This window comes from Ictalurus punctatus, chromosome 11 (genome assembly GCF_001660625.3).
Source record: "Ictalurus punctatus breed USDA103 chromosome 11, Coco_2.0, whole genome shotgun sequence".
Classification (NCBI taxonomy): domain Eukaryota; kingdom Metazoa; phylum Chordata; class Actinopteri; order Siluriformes; family Ictaluridae; genus Ictalurus; species Ictalurus punctatus.
The window spans coordinates 13,423,321-13,447,848 of NC_030426.2; the positions used below are offsets into that span (position 1 = coordinate 13,423,321).

Genomic DNA, 24,528 nt, shown 5'->3' on the forward strand with positions numbered 1-24,528 from the left:
GCCTATACACACCGTATTCCCATTGTTTCGCATATCAATACTCACTGCTCAAACTGACTAGATTATTTGAAATAAGTAAGTAAGTAAGTAAGTAAGTAAGTAAGTAAGTAAGTAATTTTTTATTTATAAAGCACATTTAACACAGAGAAGCTGACCAAAGTGCTGAACAGAGTAAAGAAAAGTAAAATAGAAAACAGAATAAAACCAAATAAAGACAGACAATAGACAATATTTTAAAAAATGAGATTAAAACACCTGGAGAAGAGATATGTTTTCAGCCTCTTTTTAAAATTGGGAATTGAAGGTGCAAGGCGGATGTCCAATGGCAAATGATTCCATAAACTGGTGGGATAAAACTCCCCTGAAGAAGAGCAGAGAGAATCAGACAGAGTCTAGAAGCTTAATCCAAAAAGGTGTTTAGTATGCCTAAGAAACAATGACAAATAGGCCTATGTTCCCAAAGAATCTGACACAAGAGCAATTCAAGTAACAGACTGAAATCAAATATAATAAGAGAGAGAATAAACTATAAGCAAACTTTCAACTTCACCACCAATCTTAAATAGATCTATGCTTTTGGGGATCAGTAAAAAATACATGAAACCACTACTCATACATAGATACTCTTCCAGCAGATGTATGAGTTATGAGTCAGGTATGAGTATAAGTAAGACATGGAGGTAATGTGAGTTCACCTATTTGGTTGCGTTTTTATGAAAAATATCAATTGATATTTCACCACTTTTTGCAGTAAATTATATTCTCCAGTCAAAATGATCTGAACATGTGCAATATAGGTTCAATATGGAGAGGGCTATAGCAGACGCCCCAAATAGTAAGTTTGTCAAGTTTTTCAAGTTTTATGATTTAAAAAAAAAAAAAGAAGCATTTTTCTCCTTTAAATTTAAATAGGTAATATTGACTTGGTTGGGCAGAACACAAGGGTTAATGAAGTGATTTCTGCTACAACCCCTGGCAACAATTATGGAATCACCACACTTGGAGGATGCTCACCTGACATTTTTACTTATAGCAAATAAATAAATTACAGCTATGACTCAAAATATTTTTTTTAAATAGCTGAACATTCATGAAATATACCTCAAACAAGTTCAATTAAATTGTTTTAATTAATGGTATTTGTCCCAGATCAAGTAGAGGAAAAAATTATGGAATCACTCAATGTTGAGGAAAAAATTATGGAATCACCTTGTAATTTGTAAAACAAATTTCTAAAACAAATACCAGCACAAGTCTAAAATTGCAAATTAGTCTGCAGTTAAAAGAGAATGCTTACAGAATTTAACCTTGCACTTTTTGAAAGGAAACATGGTCCCAACACAAGAATTGTCAATTGAAACAATGGAAAGGATTATACAACTCCTTCAAGAAGGAAATCCAACATGGAGTGTTACAAAAGATGTTGGTTGTTCCAAGTCAGCTGCGCCTAAAATTTGGTGCAAGTATAAACAAAATAGGTAGGTTATTAATGGAAACATACCAGTAGACTAAGGAAAATGGCAAACATTAGGATAGAAAACTCAAAGCAATATGCCTGCAAGAAATCGGCTGAATGAAATAGGAATTTCAAAGCCAAATGAAAACCAGCACTACCACCTAAACAGAAGAAAACAAGGTTACAGTGGGCTAAAGAGAAGCAATCATGGAGTGTGGATGATTGGATGAAAGTGATATTCAGTGATGACTCACGAATCTGCATTGGCCAAGGAGATGATGCTGGAACTTTTGTCTGGTGCCATTCTAATGAAATATATAAAGATGACTGCCAGAAGAAAACAATCAAATTTACCCACTCTTAAAGATATGGGGTTGCATATCAGGTAAAGGACCAGGGGAGACCTCAACAGTCAATACACAGGTATACACTGAAATTTGGGACACTTTTCTCATTCCAGCGATAGAAAATAGGTTTGGTGGTAATGAAGTCGTTTTTCAGGATGATAATGCATCTTGCCACAGAGCAAAGCGTGTTAAAGCTTTTCTTCAGGAAAGGCAGATCCGCTCAATGACATGGCCAGCAAACAGTCCCATTGAAAACTTATGGTGGAAATTTAAAAAAATTGGTCCATGACAAGGCTCCATCCTGCAAAACTGATGTCAACCGCTATTCGAGAAAGTTGGAACCAGCTTGATGGAGAACATGTTTTTTTATTAGTGAAGTCCAGGCCTCAAAGAATTTAGACTGTCATAAAACCCTGAGGAGGAGCAACAAAGTACTAATTGTGATTTTTTTTTCCCTTAACATTGAGTGATTCCATAATTTTTTCCTCCATTTGATCTGGAAAAAAATGTCATTAATTAAAAAAATTAATTTAATTTGTTTGAGGTATGTTTCATGAAGCCTGAATGTTCAGCTATTAAACAACATTTTTGTGTATTATGTCTGTGATTTGTTTATTTGCTACAAAAGTAATAAATAAATAAATAAATAAATAAATAAATAAATAAATAAATAAAATGCCAGGTGAGCATCCTCTAAGTGTGGTGATTCCATAATTTTTCGCCAGGGGTTGCAGTAGACATTGTCTCCCTACTACCAATGTATCTTTCTAACATACATTCATTTGCTGCTGCTTCAGTCATTAATGTCATCGAGTCCTTTGGTTATGGAGCATATGAACTCTTCCAGTAGGAGAAAGGTACTCTAACAGCTGTAGTAATGCCTATCATAATAAGAGAAAATGCATTATGTGAGACCTATGGTAGCTTAGTTCTGTCACCCGGCAGACATTTAAGTGATGGCGGAATGTCACACTCTGCCCACTGGCTAAAAGTTTCTAAGATACCCTTCCAGAACGTATTTATAGAAGGGCATTTCCAAAATACATGGCATAATCTAGCCTTTTTTAAATTAGTGCCACACTAATGTACAGTGGATAAGAAAAGTCTACATGCTCCTGTTAAAATGGAAAGTTTTTATTATATTTTAAAAATGGTATACCCGATGCCTTGGAAGTTTTTGTAAACCTCTCCTGATTGACATTTTTCACCAATGAGATCCAGTATCTGATATGTAAGCTCTTTGCAGCTCATGGCTTTTATAGTTGGATGTTACCTTGAAGATGTACTTTATTTGGGGTTACTCCGCCACTTTAACTGATGTCAGGTGTATACTAATTAGTATTGACATGATTTTGAACGTGATTAGTTGTTTCTGAACACTGCCCCATTTCCAATTATAAAAGGGTGTGCACATGTATGCAAGCTGGGTATTGGAAGGTTTTTTTGTTTTGTTTTTTCTTTTTTTCTTTTTTTCATTTTCCCCCCTAAAGTATTTCTGGTTGTTTGTCATGTGATTTTTATATGTTGCAATTTCACAATAGAGGTGAAAAGGGTTGACATGGTTTAATTTAGTTTCATTTTTTACATCACAAAAACCTGCCATTTTAACTGGGTTGTATGGACCTTTTAGATCCACTGTAGCTCTAAAACTATACAGTGTGTAATTAGTAACAGGTCTGGTTTCTTTCAAGGTTTTTTTCATTGTGTCATCTCAAGGGTTTTTTCCTTACTACACTCATCTCTGGTTTGCTCATTAGGGATCCAAATCTGAAATTCTGTAAACCTGCTTTGTGATAAAGTCTATTGTTATGCTCTATATGATATCTGGATTATGCAATTTGATCACAAAAACCAAGTGCTTGTAATCAGAGTGGAATTCATTTGAAAATGTGTATGATAACTTATTTTATTATTACAGTTTAAGTGACTATAATTGTTATGCCTTTGAACAGTGTCTTGACTGCGTACAATTATAACATTATAACAATCACAATGCTTGGGAATAGGTGGTAATTTTTCTTTCTTTTTGGGTGGAACATTATGCTGAACAATACAGTGGGGAAATATCAAAAAAAGAGAAAATAGTTTCAACATGCACATTAAAAAAACAAATAAGCAATTTTAAGTGAAAATATTAAAGAACGACAACAAATACATAATGAATTACAATGTCACAATACCTTTGCCTGATATTTTGTACTGTTATTTATTTAACTGGTATTTAAAAGAGTTATGTTTCTGTAATCATTACTTAATATTACATTACCTGATGTAATCTGGATGATTTATTAGACTTTCATTAATCTGATTTCATTAATTTTTATTGATTGCCTCAATAAATCACTCACTGTATGTTGAAAAAAAGATTTACTTATAGGAAATCAATTCAATGCAACCCATTTTAAAGACAAATACAGTATATGGAACTACCACCATAAATCATAGATCCAAAAATGTTGCCTTTTAGCAATATGCAAGTAACCCTGATGTAGTTTGAGCAATATTTCCAAATTTAAGCAAATAAAGACAGATGCATTAATGGCTTTAACGTGTGTTAGAGGTAGATCCTGGATAGTGCTACATAAGTTGTTACTTAAATGCCCAAGGCAGTGACATACTATGTATGTATCTATGTTTATGTATTCATACAAACTGTAGCAGCTGAGCACCAGACATGCTGAAACAGACGACGCCTAGCACCTCCAACCCAAGTGATGTGCCAAAAAAGGTATAGGTGCCATCCGGCCCAGTTCTTTTTGTCTTTTTGTAGTTCCCCACACACCAAGCAATTACAAACACAATACAGCAGATTCAGGTGTGCTGGGAGCAGAAAGACAAAAAATGTGGGCCTTAAGCGTTTATTAGGAAGCACTATCCTTCAAGCACCAAAGAGTAGGCCTATAGTCCTCTGGCTGTGAATCTGTTTTACTTGACCCAAAGAAAAAACATCAGCTCTCACACAAATACAGTAGTGCCACAACTCTTCCCTTTTCTTTACACTTGGATTCTTCAGTGATTAATCTTTTAAGTAATGTGAACTTTGTACAGACCAACTTATCTCAAAAGTCAACATTACTGCAAGGTGTGTATTTCAGTCTGATCTACAGATATAATCTCTAGAGTTAAAAAAAAAAAAAAAAATCTGTGTAACTGTTGTAAAAGTCACAGGACTTACTCAACTGAGCCCAATGATTTAACATCCTCTTTCAGTGAAATGTGGCTAAAAATGATCAAGTCTTACAACGTCACCAAATGATAAAGAAAATCAAATTAAACTAACGATGTTTTTTTTTTTTTATTGTTTTGATATTACCATTGTTATAGGCTTATTAAACTGTAAAAAAAAAAAAAAAAAAAAAAAAAAAAAAGGTGGTGAGTAAAACATTCACATAAACTCTACCGCTGAAAAAAGAGGACGAATTTGTGTTAAAAGAGTGACATTAAATATTACTCTCTAAGCTTTTTTGGTGGATTATTGTCCTATAACAACGTGTTATATCCCTTACTTACACAACACTACATTTGAAACTTCCGCTTTCAGTAACATGGTTATGAAACCGAAGGGGCGTGGCTACACGTTTCATAAGTGAACACGCCCACTGCATTTTTATTTAACCTTACGCAAACCTCTCACCGCGCGTTCAACAAAGTCGCTCCTGTTATTCGAAGGTAAGACGAGTAATAATATTGTAACAGTCGTGTTTAAACTGATATATAAATGCAGTGTCTTTCTTCGGACAGCGTGCTTGCTTCGTAACCAAGCCCATGCTGTAGTGTGCATGTAAACATTGTGTAACTTAGACAAATGTGACTCGATGAGGGTTTATAACGTTAGACTCTGCACATAAGTAATATCCAGCACAAACAGATCGAGCATATTAGGACTTTGAATATTTATCATGGGTTCAGGTATGATTTGCTTTAGTACAGTTTGACTTTCAACCATTTATTTTAGACTGTAATGCCATAATACAGCAGAACTTCTGACTTCATGTCTTCGCAATACATCTGTTATTTTCCAGGATGTGTTGCAAAGACATGAAGTCAGAAGTTCTGCTGTATTATGGCATTACAGTCTAAAATAAATGGTTGAAAGTCAAACTGTACTAAAGCAAATCATACCTGAACCCATGATAAATATTCAACGATTCAGGTGATTCAGCTGAAACGATTCAATTTGAAAAACCAAGGGTCGTTGATTCTAGTGCTGAGATCACTGAGATACTTCTTTTCTTGCTCATCGATGCATCAGAGAATTATCACGCACTTTTTAAGGTGAGTAAGGTTTGGTAGTAGTGCTTCTACTGGAATAAAGTTGTTTTGACGTTGGACGTTCGATATTCGCGGAAATGAAGGGACCGTCTCTTAAAAAGTGGTATATTTTGTGTATGGACCCATGCAGTAATACAATACAAGACAGTATATATATATATATATATATATATATATATATATATATATATATATATATATATATATATATATATATATATGCTTATTTTAATAAATATCAAAACATCTAAAAGGTGTTTCTCATACCTGACACCTAGATGGTCATTCCCTTCAAATGCTATTGAAGTTAGAAACGTGTATAACAATGTCGTATGTAACTTTAGAGACGGTCCCTTCCGCGAATATCGGACGTCCAACGTCAAACCAACTTTATTCCAGTGGTGCTTTTTAGTGAGCACTCGGCTCAGCTCACAAACTAGAACCGACTCACTGCCTCTTCTCTTTAGAACTGGCTCTATGTCGCTATGCTGTGTCAAACAGCTCAGATGTTGATTCATTAGATGCTTTTCATTCATGGTTGCACTGTTTTTGCAACAGCTCTTCATATAAATGCGAGTCGGCTCCCAACGATTCACCAAAAAGAACCGGTTCAAAGAGTCGACTCGTTGCAAGAAAACACAAAAAGTGATCAAAATGTGCAATCCTGTGGCTGGAATCCACAGAGACAAGTGGAAACTGAAATTATGTGGTTGTCTTATTAAACTGTAGTTACATTTTAACCTTGGTCACCTGAAGTTACTGGTGTACATACTGCCACACTGCGTATCCTGTAAAACCTGGCTTTGTCTTTGTGTTTAATTAGAGAAGTGTTTTAAGGGGTGGTACATCTCCTGAAGCAGGAACAGGTGTCTTTGACAGAACTTTGCACTTTATTCTTGCTTCTGAAAACAAAGTCATAAAAATTTTCTGTATGTGTTTGTTGGAGCCATGTGGACAGCCATGCTGGGTCTGACTGCCTTACCACATGTTGGTGGGATCTATGGAGGCTTAATCACAAGAAAAGAGGTGAAGACATGGTACGCCTCACTTAACAAACCATCATGGAGGCCACCCAATTCGGCTTTTGGAGTAGTATGGACTGCTTTATACACCGGCATGGGGTTAGTACACCTGAGTCAATTCTGTTAACTTACCTTTATAATTTGTAAGTATGGCTTTTAATATATAATAATGTAGTAGGTTCTGTAGAATGCTGTTTATTGGACCAATACTGGTTCAGGTAATGGTTGTCTCAGTGGAGAAATTGTACTTTTTTTTTTTTTTTTTTATCTACTTGTTAACTAATGCCTATATTAATACTGGTTCAGGTATGGTTCATACCTGGTGTATAAAGAGCTCGGAGGCTTCACAGAAGATGCTGTGGTCCCACTGGGACTCTATGGCCTGCAGCTGGCACTGAACTGGGCCTGGACCCCTATCTTTTTTGGGGCACACAAGATCAAACTGGTAAGAGATCATTGCTTTTATTAGATCGAGACAAGCTTTCATATAACCGCTATTTCATTACAATATCACAATACTATTCAATGCACATTTTACTGTACCTTGTGATTTAGGAACTTGTAACAGAAACCATTTGCAAAAACTACACCATGATTCTTAAGAAGTGAAATTTTCTGATATTAATTGCACATTGTAAAACATGCCCTCTGTAACTGTTTGATGTTCCTAAACTCTCGCCCCTGCAGGCACTCATTGACCTTGTCTTGCTGACGGGCACAGTGGCCGCCACCATGGTGTCCTGGTACCCGGTGAACCGCACTGCCACGCTCCTCCTGACTCCATACATAGCCTGGCTCTGCTTGGCTACCTCCCTCAACTACTGCATCTGGAGGGACAACCCTGAGACCAAAAAAGACTAGAGCGGACATATATGTAATTAACATGCACTAGTAGGCACATTATGACTCTTCACGGCCACTACCACAAATATGCCTGTAACCATATTCAAGTGAATATATGAATTAAGTCATGGCAGTTGCTTGACTAATGAATTTCTCAAGTATGGGATGAATATATACTAACATTTAGGTTACGTCTCTGCTGGCTTTGTAAAATAAAATATTTCAATTACGATTATGATCTTATCAAGATCACTTGTCTTTTAATAACATTTGATTTCTTGTCAGTAAAAATGACTAAATTTCCACTACAATTATGTATGCATGAATGATTTTGCATCACTGAATCAGCTTTTGTTTGTATTTGTTCCAAAAAATAAAATAATGTTGGCTGAGAGTGTCTGTCTCTTTCCACCCTATACTATAGTCATATCACATTATGAAAGGGTGTGTGTCAAAACAGGGTGAAATGACCACTATCTCATATTAACATACTGTGTTTTCTGGTATGTGCCAAACTGTCAGTGGGTTTGCTTGTGCTGCCTTAAATTCAAGCCTGAAAGCATTTCTTCAAATTTAGAACAATTTAGCCTCAGTTTAAGAATAATCTTACATATGTTCCTAATTTATTTTCGTACATAAAATTATGCATATTTAGTGTTGCTACAGGAAGTTATTCTGGCACAAACATTATTGAATACAATGCATCTTTAATTGTTTACAAGTTATGGACATAAGTTGTTAAATAATATGAATGAATTGTTATTCATATGCACATACAGCAGATAAGAATGAAAATGTAAAATACAAATATTAATACAATGACATTAATAAGTTTCATAACTGAAAGTGTGTTAGGGTGCAGCTTGGCATGCAAAATGTCTACTTTTCCGCCTTTTCCACAGATGCATCTTCTGGCTTGGAGGAGAATCTCTGCATTAGAGTTTTCCACAATCCCTTCTTTTCCTCATCCATCTGCTGCATATTCCCTAAAAGCGAATAATAATAAAATCAAATAATAAGAGTCGGTTATATTAAACACTCCATTACAACAGGTTTTAAAAATGTGTTGTTCGCTGTTCATCAGGGTTTTTTTTTTTTTTTAAAAGACCCATATGCAACCGATTCATAAAAACTGCCACATTAAAAAAACAACAACTTTGAAACAACTAATTAGTTTTCAGCTAGAGAAAACAAGAGCCTGGCACTGATGCCAGATGGGCTGGTTTAAGTATTTCAGAATCTGCTGCTCAACAGTCTGTTTACACTGAAAAGTGCAAAACACAAAAATCATGCTTTCTGCTTACCACGGTTGTAAAGAGTGGTTATTTGAGTTACCATAACCTTCCTGCCAGCTTGGTCTTTCTCCTCTAACCACACTCATCAACAAGGTGTTTATAACTGCAGAACTGCTGCTCTCAGGATGTTTTTAACCATTTAAATCCAGTTGTCTGGGACCAACCACCATGCCATGATCAGAGTCATTTTGAAGTTTGATGTGAACATAACTGAAGCTCTTTACCTGTACCTGCAGGATTTTATGCAACGTACTGCTGCCACATGATAGGTTGATAATTGTATGAACAAGCAGGTGTTTCTATCAAAGTGCACAGTAAATAAGTCATTAAATGTACATTAAGCACTCATATTTCTGCTGGACAAGTGCCGTTTTAAATGCTATTTTAGGTCCACTTTAAACACTGTGCATTGCGTGTAATATATATATATATATATATATATATATATATATATATATATATATATATATATATATATATATATATATATATATATATAAAAAGAGTGAAGTTTGTATGGCTTAATATTATGGGAATATAATAATCAATACAAGAAAAACAGTGATGTCAGGAAGTCAGAAAAGAAGAAAACAGTAAGATAGAACTAAGCACAGAATTGTTTTTGTGATTGATCATATACTATGTCAATTTCAAAATCAATACCTAAGCTCCATGGTGAAGATTAGTGACTTTAACCATTCAGTTGGTAAAAATGTAGCACAAAAAACAAGGTGAACTATTAGACTGATATTCATCAGAAGCAGAATGATGATACTCTAATCCTTTATTTTACTCAGTAATATAAGTATCCAGATACGAGTCATATCAATATTACAGTCTTAACATTTTCCTTGAAACTTAACAAGCTTTTCCCATTGAAGCACCACCCCATTATTTATACGGTCAAATGTTTCATTACAATGGCATTGTAAAAGAACTCATTATCCCCCCTATTGATTTCACTTCAAACATTAACTGTAATGTTAAAATAAACATTCAAGTTTTCTCTCGTTAGTCATTTCTTACAAATCTCACCCGTTTCTAATAACATCCGACACTCTTCCACTGTCACGCCAGTAAAACTTGTGTCTTTTGCTCGTGGAAACTGAAAAGAAAAATATTCATTCATCGACACACATTTAATCAAATGACTACTGAAATTCAGCAATGAAAATATATGTTATCATACAGTCCGTATAGTTAACTATAATCATTAATAAACAATGGGTTAAAAGATCAAATAAAAATCTCTCAGTAAGAGAGACGGTCAATGCTCTTTTACTGGGTCAATGCTGGACATTTCTGGGGCTTTAAAACAGTAAAACTTCATATCCCTGTTGTTTATTAGGGGAGATGATGTGTCTTTTGGAGAACTACAGTAATATTCCAGTTGCGGAAGCAAACAGAATAATTCATGATAAGTTAGCATTTGGAAAAAGAACAGCCAAACTCTTAAACAGTGTAATCAGATTTCACAGCAGGTTCTTCTGGACTCTCTTGATTAAGCAGGCCACTGCTTTTAAAAAAGTTCACTGAATGCTGCATTTTCTCACTGCTTACTCACCTTTTCTTTGTAAACGTTACTGTTGATGTGCACCAGACTTTCATACATTTTATCACATTTTTCTGGATCAGAGATCTAGAAGAAGAATATGCAGTACATTACAGTACATCCTCCATCAAAAATGTTTCAGATCACTTCAGTTTAGAAGCTTTCTTGCCATAGGCATGCTGGTTCGTCTTTGTGTGTTAACTGTGGTTTGATGACTTTTTCCTCAATGGAGGCATAAATTTATTAACACATCACTTGGTTGTGTAAATCGTATCGTTTACACAGCATATTTATATACAATGTATATTAATATAGAGTATTTAGCCCTGTTCATTTTAAGTTGCTACAATGATAATAATAACCATTAACATAGTTTTCACTAAGTTTTGTAATGAAAAAAAAAAAAAGCTAAAATATTACATTCACAAAAGTATTCACAAGTACATTCTGCTATGACAAAGTTGAGCTCAGGTGTATCCCACTTCCACTCACCATCCTTTAAGTTATTTTACAACTTAAATGAAGGTTAATCTGTAGTACAAATTTAGCTGACTTGACATGATTTGGAAAGGTATGCATCTGTTTATATAACAAACAAGTTACGAGTCAAAAGAGAAAGACTGCTGAAGGAGGACTGTATTGTGGTTCTGATTTGGGGAAAGGTACTAATAAGTACTGAGGTCTCAAAAGATTAAACAGACATACACTATATGGTCAAAAATATGTGGACACTTAACCATCACACCCATAAATGCCCTTTCCAAAACCATGGGCATTAACATGGACTCTTTGCTTTTATAATAACCTCCACACCTCTGGGAAGGTGTTCCACTGGATTTTGGAGTGTGGCTGTGGGGATTTGTGCTCATTCAACCACAAGAGCACTTGTGATGTCAGGCACTGATGTCAAGTGAAAAGGCCTGGAGTTCACTCTATGTTCCAGTCCATCCTAAAGGTGTTCACTGAGGTTCAGGTTAGTGCTCAGGTCACTTGAGTTACTCCAAACTTGCAAACTATGTCTTCATCGACCTCACTTTGTGCACAGAGACACTGTCATGAAGCTCAGACCCACCAGGACTCTTTCTAGTTCTGGTCATAAAAGCAAAACAAGATCATGAAGATGGGAGAACCTGCAGAGAAACAACCATCTCTGCAGCACTCCACCAATCAGGCTTTTAGGGTAGAGTTCCCAGAGTAAAAAGGTACATGACAGCTCACTTGGAGTTTGCCCAAACACACCTAAAGGACTCTCAGCCCATGAGAAACTATATTCCATCGTCTGATGAAGCCAAGATTTAACTCTTTCACTTGAATGCCAAGCATCGCATCAGAAGGAAACCAGGCACTTCTCATAACCTGGCCAATTTAATCATTACAGTAAAGTATAATGCCTGAAGCAGCATGGCATGGGAGGTCTGTCAGAATCAATTGAAAGGATATTCTTGAGGAAAACCAGCTTAAGGACCTCAGATCAAGGTGAAGGTTCACCACCACCAAAACAATACAGTACTGACTTAAGCGGCACATCCAGAGGCTGAATCAGATTAAACATCTGAAAATAATCTTCCATCCAATACCACCCAACTACTCGGTCAAACACTCCAGGTAGCATCCACAACTGCACAAAAATGTCAATAACTGAAACTAATTACTTCTCATAAACACTCAAGGACAAGGACTGCAACCACTCGGGTGTCAGCCACGGTGTTGCATAACAGCGTCATTAGTGCTAAATTCACAACAAAAGTAAACTCATAACACATTCTGCTTTAGTTGGAAATGGAAAAAAAGAGCTTGATTTTAGAGGTGGATTTTTATTAACAATTGAGTTTTCCCTGCACCAAACAGATATCGACAGATTTGAATACAACATTAATAACGGTTAATTCCCTTTAGTTTAGAAATGCTAGCTATCCGTTTACATTACATTACCTGAGTGTTCTCGCCCTCTCTGAACGCACTAGCCACTTTTTGCCGTAAAAACGTCCCCAAATCTCGACCTTTTTTCGATTCGTCTCTCGGCCATTCTTCACATAACTTGAGAAAGCGACGGTACCTGGTGGCGGCCATTTTCAGACTAGGGGAACAGGAGAACCCATATTTAAAGTCAGGGTCCCGCGCTGGGACAAAACAAATCGCGTTTTTGCGTTTATCAGAAACGCTGAAGCGAGTGCACGTTTTTGTCCCAGACGTGTTTCCGTCAGCTCTCAGCTTGCCTCATGGTGTGTAGAAATTATTACAGGTTTAGTATGGATGTAATGTTTCTGAATGCTTTCATTTTTGAAATTGCCTGACTTCATTTTTGTCTTATTTTAACAGAAATCCCCAGGGAAAATGGCGGGTGCTGGAAAGAAAAGCGAAGCAGGATCTCCTGGGGTTGCGGGATGGATTAGCTCCGCATATCGATTTGCGACCGACAGAAATGATTTCAGAAGGTACCTCCAGGTTATCGTTAATTATCTACCTAACTGGCCTAATTACAAATCTGTGGCCTTGTGTGCATGTATGAGATATTCCACCATCGTCCCCTAGTTCATTTAGTGATATAGCTAGCAGTTTGGATCACTGTATGAGAATGACCTTGTCAGTGTTAGTTCAGTATTCAGTGGTGAAGTGCTCGTTGCTAGCTGTGTATATCCTGCATGTTACCAAAAACCATTCAGTCTGGTCAAATGTCATATAGCTTGCTTATTAACATTTTTTAAATTAATTAATTAAATCATTGATTGATTACATCATTCATTAACTGGGAGCCAAATGAGAATGACCAATAACCCCACGACGCCGATTATAAATCCATGTTTTATTGTCCACTGTATAATACATGGAAATGTGTATTACCTGACAGCAGAGGCTCAACATATCAAAGCCATAACACATAACACATAACACTAAGCCGTAACAACCATAACACTATCTGAGAAACAGATGTGAAAAGGTTAGTAAACCTAAGTGAAGTCTATATTAGTTACAGAATTACAATTGTCAAAACAACCCAAACCAAGTGAGAGTGAAAGTGTTGTAGTAGTAGTAGTAATAATAATAATAAACACGATACCCCTTTCCTTTTTCTTTAGGAATCTTCTTGTGAATCTAGGTTTGTTTGCAGCAGGGGTTTGGGTAGCGAGGAATTTGTCAGACTTTGACCTGATGTCGCCTCAACCAGTCACATAGTCCCAGTCAAATCATGTGGTTTTGCAGGTAAGTTTGAGTCAAACGTATTCTGCTTATAAAATGGCACAGTGAGATTAAACTTTGTCACTCAGTACATTTACATTGACAATAGTCCAATATTAACCCAAGACGATACTGATTAAGAAACTACCATGTAAACAGCAATTATTGATTATCTTAATCCGATTAAAGTCATACTCGAAGTAAACACAAATCGAATTAAGACATGTGGAGTATTCTTATTTTAGACGCATAATGCAAGTGCATTGCAGACATGTACACACCTTAATCACACTATTAACGTTGTGTGGGAGTTTTCACCGCATTTCAAAACATGTACACACACGGCAGTGCTCAACCGTTTGATGGCAAACAAGAGAGCATGGCTGCGTCCGAAACTGCGTACTTACCTACCATATAGTAGGTGAAATACATGTGTTTCTATATACTATATAGTCTGTAAGTATGCGGTTTCAGATGCAGTCCATGGCTTCAAGCAGTCGTCTATTTGCACGTATAGCATGACAAATAATTAACTGCACTTGAATCTTTCGTAAATTAAAAATTAAACCCAAAACTGTATACAGAACCATAATGAAGATGAATTGTATGTTGATGCGTGAAATTCCGGAGGGAACGTCGGACGGTGTGGCGTGGGGACGTAATGACGTGTGCCGTTAATCGATCTATGTTCCATAACGTAAAACGGGAACATGAAAGGAGTATTCTAAAAGCGACTCATGTAGACACCTTAATCACAATATTGTCTTACTCACAATAAGGTCAATAATTAGATTACTGCTGTCCATGTAAACGTAGTCAGTGTGCAGTACAGAGACAATGAAATGCAGTTAACCTCTGACCAGAAATGCAAATAGCAATAAATGACCATATAAATAAAGTATTTACAGTAGAAGTAAGATTATGGACAGCAGTAGCAGTTGCAAACTATAACAGTCATGCAGAAGGTGGAATAGAAATAAATAACCCTCATGCAAATACTGCAAGGTATTTGGGGTTCCAGTAGTGTAACTCTGAAGTATGGAGGCTGTTCCTAAGCCTGCTGGTGCAACAGTACAGGCTGTTGTAGTGCCTCCCTGATGGGAAGAGGGTAAACAGTCCATAATCGCGATGACAAGGGTCCTTGATGATTCCTCTCACCCTCTGCAGGCAGCGTTTATTGTAGATTTCTGTAATTGTTGGGAGCTGGACACCATTGATACGTTGAGCAGTTTTCACCACTTAGAGCCTTCTCAAGAGACTATACTATTGTACAAGCAGGTTTAGGGATGCACCGAATGTTCGGCAACCGAAATAAGTGAAAATACCGAATAAATTTGACCGGACAATGACGTGTTTGATGACGCGGCCAAATAGCCTAACAACCAGAGTGAGACGCGCGAATGTCACGACCTCCACTTCCGGCAGCGCGCTCCGAGAGAAGAGCTGGCGCGCGTGCATGAGTGCTCAGCGAGGGCGTGCTCTTCGGTTGTTGACAACTGTAACATTGTTTACTGTGGACGTGCGTTTGTTTTGTTTTGTTTTGTTTCTGTTCCGGAGTATTCTGTCACGTCGCGAGACGTAAGGGAGTAGAGTAAAGACGTATTTATTTAAGGGAACATAACGGGAACATAACAGTAACAGCGTATCTAACTATACTATATCCACTATAATACTCCGCAAGGTGTACAGGGACGCGAGCGATATATATCCCCAATATAATCAGCAGTATAGAACCGAATAGAACCATTTTTTGCACTCTTGTCAGTGCACTTTTTAATGCACATTTTTGTTATAGGCTACAGAGTGTTCCATTCTTTCAGCAGTCAGTTATAGGCCTAACATAGGCTATTCAAGGGGGGCTCAAAGATGACCACATCAAAATATTTTTATTTTACTAATTTATTTAAAGTTGTATTGTGCCTTGTTGGTAGCCTATGCCTACTGGAATGAAAAAAAAAATGTTCAGTGTTAAATATTTTGAAATTGTAGTTTTTGTAATTGATTTTTTTTTCTTTGAAAAGCAAGACAAAATAGTAAAAAGCACATTTTGACTATTTAATTTATGCAATGGTGAAAAAATGGCAAAATAAATGGAAAAAACACGAAAAAAACGTGTTCGGTTCCGGCCTTCGGCTATCGGCCAAATTTTTCATTATATTCGGCTTCGGCCAAGAATTTTCATTTCGGGGCATCCCTAATAGCTTTCACCGTCTGGTGAAAGATTTAAAGGTGTACATAGTTTAAATCTAGAGCAGGTAGGTTTTATTTTTTTCCCCAAACAGAAAAACAATAGTACTGATTTAGAGAATAAACAATATCCTATAATCTGATGATCCTGTGAGAGTAATTCCCAGTCAGCGTTGTGCCAGAGACGTCACAGCTCAGGAAATATTACTAACTTAGATACATCACATATTATCCCTCCCCATGTTCAGACATAAAAGAAGTCATAATATACAAGCACTGGTAGCGAAAAAGAATTCAGGAAAGGTTTTTTTTTTTTTTTCTTTTTCTTGCTAAACAGGTTTATTTGTTTTCTGATGTTGGAAGCTAGTGAACAATGGACAATTTATCCTTGTGGAATTTGTATCGTTACCCAGTTGTGAAGTTGTTCAGTTAGAGAACTCACAATAACTTCCAGCCTTTTGTTATGTTGGGTGGGAGAACAAAATACAACAGATTAGATAAAATACACATGTAGTAAACAACCAGATAATACCCCTCGGCTATGCGTGAAATTACACACTAATGCGCTGTGACATTACGGTGAACCGAGAGATATTGCTTTTTCACCTGATGCTCACTTACTATGACCATGTTTATGTGCACAATAAGATGTGTTCAGGTACATCTCAAAAAAATTGAATATCGTGGAAAAGTAAAAAAAAAAAAAAATCTGTAATTTATTTCAAAAAGTGGAACTGTCATATATTCTAGATTCATTACACATAAAGTGAAATTTCAAGCCTTTTTTTGTTTTAATCTTGATTATGGCTTACAGGTCATGGAAATCAAAAATCCAGTATCTCAAAATATTAGAATAAAGAATTTATAATACAGAAATGTTGACCTTCTGAAAAGTATGTTAATTTATGCACTCAGTACATGGTCAGAGCTCCTTTTGCACGAATTACTGCATCAGTGCAGCATGGCATGGAGACAATCAGCCTGTGACACTGCTGAGGTGTTGTAGAAGCCCAGGTTGCTTTGATAGTGGCCTTCAGTCTGTATTGTTTGGTCTGGAGTCTCTCAGATTCTCTATGGGGTTCAGGTCATGTGAGTTGGCTGGCCAATCAAGCATAGTAATACCATGATCAGCAAACCAGTTACTAGTAGTTGTGGCACTGTGGGCAGGTGCCAAGTCCTGCTGGAAAAGGAAATCAGCATCTGCATAAAGATCGTCAGCAGATGGAAGCATGAAGTTCCCTAAAATCTCCTGGTAGACGCTGCATTGATTCTCGACTTGAGAAAACACAGTGGACCAACACCAGCAGATGACATGGCACCCCAAATCATCACTGACCGTGGAAACTTCACACTGGACTTCAAGCAAATTGGATTCTGTGCCTCTCCATTCTTCCTCCAGACTCTGGGACCTTGATTTCCAAATGAAATGCAAAATTTACATTCATCTTCCCCATGATTGTGGTTCTGTGTACTGAACCAGACTGACAGATTAAAAGCTCAGGAAAACTTTGCAGCTGTTTTGAGTTAATTATCTGATTAGATCTCTCCTCAGGTTGACATTTCTGTATTATAAATTCTTTATTCTAATATTTTGAGATGCTGGATTTTTGATTTCCATGAGCTGTAAGCCATAATCATCAAGATTAAAAAATGAATCTAAAATATGAAAGTTCCACTTTTTTAATTAAATTATGGGGGAAAAGTTAACTTTTACACGCTATTCAAATTTTTTGAGACACACCTGTACATAATGCTTCTTTAGTAAAACAGCATTTAATTATATTGTCAGGGTTGTGAACATTTAGGCCATGTCCCAAAACTTCTACTATAAAAAAAAAAAAAAAGTGTGCCTAAATATTAATGACACTAATGGGGTTCTGCCAGTCTACTTGGTGTTGGGGTGCACTGTGCAATTCGGGTCTCTTCGAAAGGTGTGCATTCGCAGCTGTTGGATTAATCCATGCACCACCCACATTACAAAATTCTTTTGCGTGTAGGTGGCAATAGTTTTTTTTTCCTACCCTGGTGAAATTCCAAAATCTTTAAATAAATAAATATATATTATATAGCTATTTGTTGATAAGTGTGCATGCAGTCATAGCCTGAACCATGTTGAACACTACCATTAATATGATGATTCAAAACACTACATAATACATGAGACAGTGCACTAGAAAGTGTTCTTGCTCTGAGAGCACGGTTTTGTTGCACCAGATTATGGCTCAAAAGGCTACGACTGATCACGATTTATTTCTGTTCCCAGGAGGAGAGGACCAATTTCTTCTGAACAAGAATGGAGCTTTCTATCAGACCCAATGATGGGACAAGACCACTGGACAGTGAAAAGAAAAGTCAATGAAGCATTGTTAAAGCTCCAGTACACACAGATTAGAAAAAAAAAAAAAAAAAAAAAGAAAAACAGTGAACAGATGACTTTATTACAAATGCCAAACTTTATTTCGTATAAAAAAAAATGTTTCTTGTTTAAGTTAAAAGTTCACAAGCGATATGATCTGCCATTCTAGCAGGTTTAATCGTACAAGTGGTGAAAAAAAAAAAAGTTACATAATACTTAATAAAAATGTTTAAACATTCTTGATCTCTATATTATCCATGGTGCCATTCTCTGAAGATAAAAGTTGGAGCCAGGTCTCTTTTTCCATCCTGCAGACAAATATTGAGCTTGAGTTTAATCAAATTTCATCTGTAACATACTATTATGGTCAATTAACGAACAGTGTGGCTAAGCTATTAGATCATATGGTTTAAGCTGAGATCAGTACTAGAAATTATTTACCGTGTCTGTGCAGTGAGTATAACAGCAGTAGCAGTTCGTAAGTGGTTTTGGGTGAGACGGAGCAGAAAGGCATCAGGTGGAAGACCCGGCATCTTAGTCTTTAATTCCTCTACACGAACATGGGCAGGAAACACTGCATGATCTTGCACACTGAATCGGTTTCCACTGATGTGATGGTATGGCATCCATGTCAAACAGTCAAGACAGAACAACATTTCAGCTGAGAATAGGTCGTTTTAAAATGGAAAACAAGAAACAAAGTGTAATAAACATCCCACCAACATGCATTTAAATACTTTATACTGCAGTGCTGTTTCAATCTCAAATCTAGTTGAAAGGTGTTGATGCTATTCTTAAAAAAAAGAAAAAAGTAGCACTGACATTTGTGCCAGCTACAATTCAAATCACAGGTTTATAGTAATCGACTCATTGCAATGTTATTCTATATACACACACGGACCATACTCACTAGCACGTTATTAGGAACACCTGTACACCTAGTCATTCAATGCAATTATCTAACCAGGCAATGCAGTGCATAAATTCATGCAGATACGGGCCAGCAGCTTCGGGTAATTTTCACATCAACCATCAGAGAGGAGAGGGGAGAGGGGGGAGGAGAGGGGAGGAGAGGAGAGGAGGGGGGGGGGGGGGGGGGAGAGGAGAGGAGAGGAGAGGGGGGGGGGGAGAGAGGAGAGGAGAGGGGGAGGGGGGGGGGGGGAAGGGGAATGTAATCTCGATGATTTTGACCGTGGTATGACTATTGGTGCCAGAATTGTGGTGAGCAAAAAAGCATCTCAGAATGCACAACATACTGAAACTTGAGGTGGATGAGATACAACAGCAGAAGACCATGTCAGGTTCCACTCCTGTCAGCTAAGAACGGAAAGGTGAGGCTGCAATGGGCACAGGCTCACCAAAACTGCACAGCTTTGGGATGTCATAGAACAGGAGATTCACAGCATGAATTGTGTGATGCAATCATGTCAACATGAACCAGAATCTCAAAGGAATGTTTCCAACATCTTGTGGAAGCCATTTCATGAAGAACTGTACAGTGTTCCTAATAAAGTGCTTGACAAGTGTGTGTGTATTTTATATTGTATAACTAAAATTGTAAAAAGATGAATAACACCACAGCACATGCTGTCATAGGAAAACAATCAACTTCAGGGTGGAGATAGCCTTCAGCATCACACCACCCCACATAGATTATTTTCTAATAACCTCATGTCTTGTGTTTCATTCCATACTTATGGCAGAATACAAAGAGGTCGTACTTCTTGACTGAGAGGAGCAAGAGGTCATTGAAGAGATGCAGGTAGATGTCTGTGCGTGAGACCAGGGAGCCACAAGTCTGATTACTCTTGACCGTCAACTTTTTCAAGGGTCCCGCTCGAATCAGATAACGTCCACTTACGATTAACGGTACTGACTGATGGTATACAGAAAAATATAAACAAGTGGAACAAATCTTCTGGGAAGGAAAAAATGCATTGAATCAAGATTCAGACCTTGACATTGGCAAAATCCACAAGCTTTTCCAAGCTAACCAGTTCCTCTGTGCGTTTCATTTGCTGGACATTGTTGTCACACGCCACTACTATCTACAGGACACAGAATATAATTCATTAGCTGTGATGGACTGGGTGTGTTCCTGCCTTACACTCCGTGATTCCAGGATAGGCTCTGGGACCACTGCAACTCTCACCATGAGAACACTTACTGAAGATAAGTAAATGATTGGTCCAGGAATTAATTATTCAGACTCAAATTCTGATCAAGTATTGTACTTTTGGTATTATAGATGTAAACACATAATAGAACACATTGATAGAAGATTGAAAGCATACCTCACGCACTGCTTCAATTGCATCCTTTAAGTTGGGAACATCAGTGGAGTGTTCGTCTGTCCTTTTAAGAATATTCTGAACCAGTGACAAAGAACATTACTTCTAGCAAGTTGTGTTGATGGGTACATCAAAAACAAAACCATGCTCTTCTAACAAGCTGATATAGCACACAAGGGTTTATGAGATTTTCAAAAAGGTGTTAAACTTCCTTACGTTCCTGTGTTAGGAAAAGCCCACCTCTAAAATAAGCCTTAATCTTGTTATCCTTTGGAAAGGAAGGATCAAGAAGGACTTGAGTGTCTGTCTCTGGCAAAGTGGGTCCTTCTCAAGCTTCTTTAAGGCCAGCACAAATTTCCTGTTTTCTTGTCTGAAAACAGACAGCAATCATCAAACCCGTAGTAGTGCAGGTATTGACAATGGTTTATATGAAAAGGGATTCAGTGAATACAGAAAGAGTAGGACTAACAAAAGTTTCATAATAAGGGTCTCCTGATACATCATGTTGGTGACGTAGGGCACGTAGACTCGACGAAATGTTGATTTGTGATTCAGTACAACGTCTCCAACCTTAGACATCACCACATTCTCCTCCAGTCGAGTCTCCAGATCCTGAAGAAATCTAATGGTACAATAGAGATACATATTAGCGTGAGGCACATCTGGCATTATGAAAAACACAGCTATGGTAAATAGTTTAATGTACGCGTGGAGCTTACCCCTCACTAGCCTTGCAGACTTCCTTCAAGTTGGAAAATAAAACATGGTTCTGCACAGGAGTTAAAGTTTGCTTCAGCTGAGCAGAGGACTGAAAGACTCCAACTGCCACACGCAAACTCTTCTGATATGAAGCCTCAGATACAATCAGTTCAAACATGGCCTATGTAAGAAAGAAGCACCTTTTATACATTTGGTGAGAACTGCAGATAGATGACTGGAATAAAAAATAAAATAAAAAAAACTACCTCCTGATGGCGAATGTCTCTGGCTGTAAGTGTGTGCAGCAGGTTTTGGCTCTTTACTTCTGGCAGCTGTTGCCACAGGGCGTATGGTGCCACGTGCAGTCCTGGGGGGCTTGATACACAGGTTGGGCTTGATGCAGCAGGAGAGAGCACGACAGATTGACATCGCGCTTCCAAATTGTCCGGCAGTTTTTTATTCTGCGCCTTCTGTAACTCAGCCTTCATACATTTCAGCCAGTACTCCTGATACAGAGGCACTGCTACAATTCAAATGCAACGAGAGCAAATGTAACACACGTACTGTATTCCACAATAATGTTTTTAAAGAAACTTGTACTTACAACTATTGATATATTTTAACTTCACTTCAAATGCTTCCGCTTGAATTTTGTCCTGAGTATTGGCCATGCAGCTTCAAATAAAATAAAATAAAATAAATAAATACATAATAATAATTTAAAAAAACACAACGTTCAATGACCCAGTTGACAGAAGGATTAAAAAAAACCCTGTACATTTATACATTTTCTTGACCCTTTATACTTTGTCACCTCAGCAATACATTAAAAACATATTGATATTTTATTGCTCCGGCCCACTTACATGTGTAATCCATAATCATTAGGCTCAAATACGTTCCTCACTAAAAACCTGCTTAATGTTTGATAAGGAAACATGAATTTAATCAAGTCTGAAGGTAACTGGTTTGTTTTACTGCTCGTTCTCCACCATACATCTTTTTATTCAACCGTCCTAATATAGTGGGGCGGGGGTTGTGGTTATGTTATGGGTCAAAATGACTTCTACGGTTTAAATACACACACAAGAATAGCTTAAAACAATAAACCTTTATCATGGCTTGCCCGAGACAAGCCTTAAGAAGAGATATTTGCATATAAGTGATCCCTCAATGAGGAGAGTCAAAACTATTCAAAGAGAAGAGAGCACCCAGTATTTCAAACATTTCAAAAGTGGAAATGGGTCAAATTGACCCATAACATAATGATGAGGAGTCTTTATTGGTCACATATAGGCTACATTAAAGCACAGTGAAAATCTTTTTTCTTCACATATCCCAGCATTTTAGTAAGCTGGAGTCAGAGCGCAGGGTCAACCATGATAAATGGCCCCTGGAGCAGACAGGTTTAAAGGCCTTGCTCAAGGGCCCAACAGTAGCAACTTGGCAGTGCTGGGGCTTGAAACCCCGACCTTCCGATCAGTAACCCAGAGAGTTAACCGTCAAGCCCCAATCGGAGGGTTCTTAAGGAGAAGAACAAACAGGAAGCATGCTGACTGCATGTCCTCCACTTTGATCTAGTCAGAAATCATTTCATGTTCATCGACCATCCATGAGGAGCTAGCTTAAAAGTTATCAAGTGACAGTAATGATAAAGTTCTATCAGGAAGGACACCACAAGGCTGTAGCTCATCTGCACAACCTGGGTTACAGACCTACACAACTCTACATTCTTTAACCTTCTTACCATTTGTCCTCATCTCGTCCACAGAGCAGAACAGGAGAAGAATCTGGCTGAGTGAGAATGGGTTTTTGATCATCTACATTAAGGAGTGATGCAGTCTGGAGAAAAACCCGTTGAAGACTCCACAGGTCTGCTCTGGCGACTGATCTCAGAGCTTCAGCAATCCCACCTGAGGCGCTACATGGAGGAAAACAAAAGCTTTATGGACTCCAACTAGCCACACACGTTCATAATGTAATACTCGTGAACAATGCTGTAGGCAAGGATAATTAAAAACAGGGTTTAAACAATCTACCTGAAAACAGTTTCTGGCGCTTGGGAAACCTCCTGGGTTTGACGCAGTTCATCCATCCGAGACCGTGAGGAGTCACAAACTAAAGCCTCGCTGTAGGCCTAGGGAAGAGACACAACGTTACACCGGGTTTATCTAACGCGATAGAAGTTCATTTATAGTTAACATTAGGTCAAGGTTTTATTCAGCAGTTTGCAGTCACATGGCGTTCTGGCTAGTTTGTGTGTGCAGTCTTTGGCGAACTCTTTTTCTCTCTCTCCACACACACACACGCAACTCTGGTTTGCTGTAGGTGACTTCATAAAACCTACCATTTTGTTTCACACCGAATTAAAATCTTGAAGTTGGACCCCTGACCTCTCTTCCCTGCTCCCTGACGGTGAGGTCTCACTCGTCTGTTGTAGATTTGACTCCTCGGGTGTGGTTTATTGATTGACATCACATAATCTCATATAATCCAGCCTGTTAACTACAAGCGCACTAAAACAACGAGCAGGGAAAACCTTTTTCTCTCACACATTTCTCGGGACATAAACACTATTATAATATAATATTATAATCCAAGTGGACAGATAAAAGCGTTTTCCTCCCATAGACACCTGTTATAAAGAGGAAAAACTGTTCACACTCTGGGTTCATCTGCTTCCCTTTATATAGTAGGGTTTATTAATAAGGTGTATACTGAATTTGGTCTTTTAACGTCTTCTTAATACATTAAGCGGTTTCTGTAACGTCTCTCTACACCGGAGAAAATGCTTAACGTAAAAATAACAATAGAAACCCCCCCCCCTAGAATTTGTCATGGGAATTGTAATGGTTTTAATGGAATTTGTAATGGTCCCTGTAGATCTGTACTCGTAATATTTTCTTTCTATTGATGGAATGTTTTGTCTAGTGGATAGCATTAAGGATCAGTAACGGTGATGGTTTTATTGGTTAGCTGAGGGTTTGTAATTGTGTTTGTAGTGGAAACCATTAGAATTTCTGTGATGGTT

General features: G+C 37.5%; 4 protein-coding genes across 5 annotated transcripts; 2 read left to right on the forward strand and 2 right to left on the reverse strand.

Annotated features, from left to right (window-relative positions):
* The first annotated feature begins 5,396 nt into the window (after positions 1 to 5,396).
* On the forward strand, positions 5,397 to 8,334 carry tspo (translocator protein). Of its 2 annotated transcripts, none has more exons than XM_053683456.1 (4): positions 5,397 to 5,471; positions 7,018 to 7,196; positions 7,404 to 7,542; positions 7,785 to 8,334. In XM_053683456.1, exons 2-4 carry the CDS (start codon positions 7,024 to 7,026, stop codon positions 7,956 to 7,958), a joined length of 486 nt encoding a protein of 161 aa, XP_053539431.1. In that variant the 5' UTR covers positions 5,397 to 5,471; positions 7,018 to 7,023; the 3' UTR covers positions 7,959 to 8,334.
* A 297-nt stretch (positions 8,335 to 8,631) lies between these two features.
* cf125 (uncharacterized protein c6orf125) lies at positions 8,632 to 12,866 on the reverse strand. Its single transcript, NM_001200342.1, is given in 4 exon segments — positions 8,632 to 8,926; positions 10,271 to 10,340; positions 10,800 to 10,874; positions 12,720 to 12,866. Coding segments are annotated over 4 exon segments (390 nt in total). The 5' UTR covers positions 12,858 to 12,866; the 3' UTR covers positions 8,632 to 8,819.
* Positions 12,861 to 18,745, forward strand: tomm6 (translocase of outer mitochondrial membrane 6 homolog (yeast)). The gene is made up of 4 exons (XM_017480168.3): positions 12,861 to 13,009; positions 13,107 to 13,222; positions 13,865 to 13,988; positions 18,415 to 18,745. Exons 1-3 carry the CDS (start codon positions 13,007 to 13,009, stop codon positions 13,959 to 13,961), a joined length of 216 nt encoding a protein of 71 aa, XP_017335657.1. The 5' UTR covers positions 12,861 to 13,006; the 3' UTR covers positions 13,962 to 13,988; positions 18,415 to 18,745.
* si:ch73-15b2.5 (rho guanine nucleotide exchange factor 19) lies at positions 18,413 to 24,355 on the reverse strand. The gene is made up of 13 exons (XM_017480167.3): positions 23,845 to 24,355; positions 23,537 to 23,634; positions 23,245 to 23,418; positions 22,102 to 22,172; positions 21,764 to 22,020; positions 21,518 to 21,678; positions 21,268 to 21,420; positions 21,039 to 21,168; positions 20,802 to 20,876; positions 20,463 to 20,555; positions 20,229 to 20,383; positions 18,949 to 19,113; positions 18,413 to 18,815 (listed from the first exon to the last, which is right to left on the reverse strand). Exons 1-13 carry the CDS (start codon positions 23,845 to 23,847, stop codon positions 18,737 to 18,739), a joined length of 1,614 nt encoding a protein of 537 aa, XP_017335656.1. The 5' UTR covers positions 23,848 to 24,355; the 3' UTR covers positions 18,413 to 18,736.
* Positions 24,356 to 24,528: the final 173 nt, after the last annotated feature.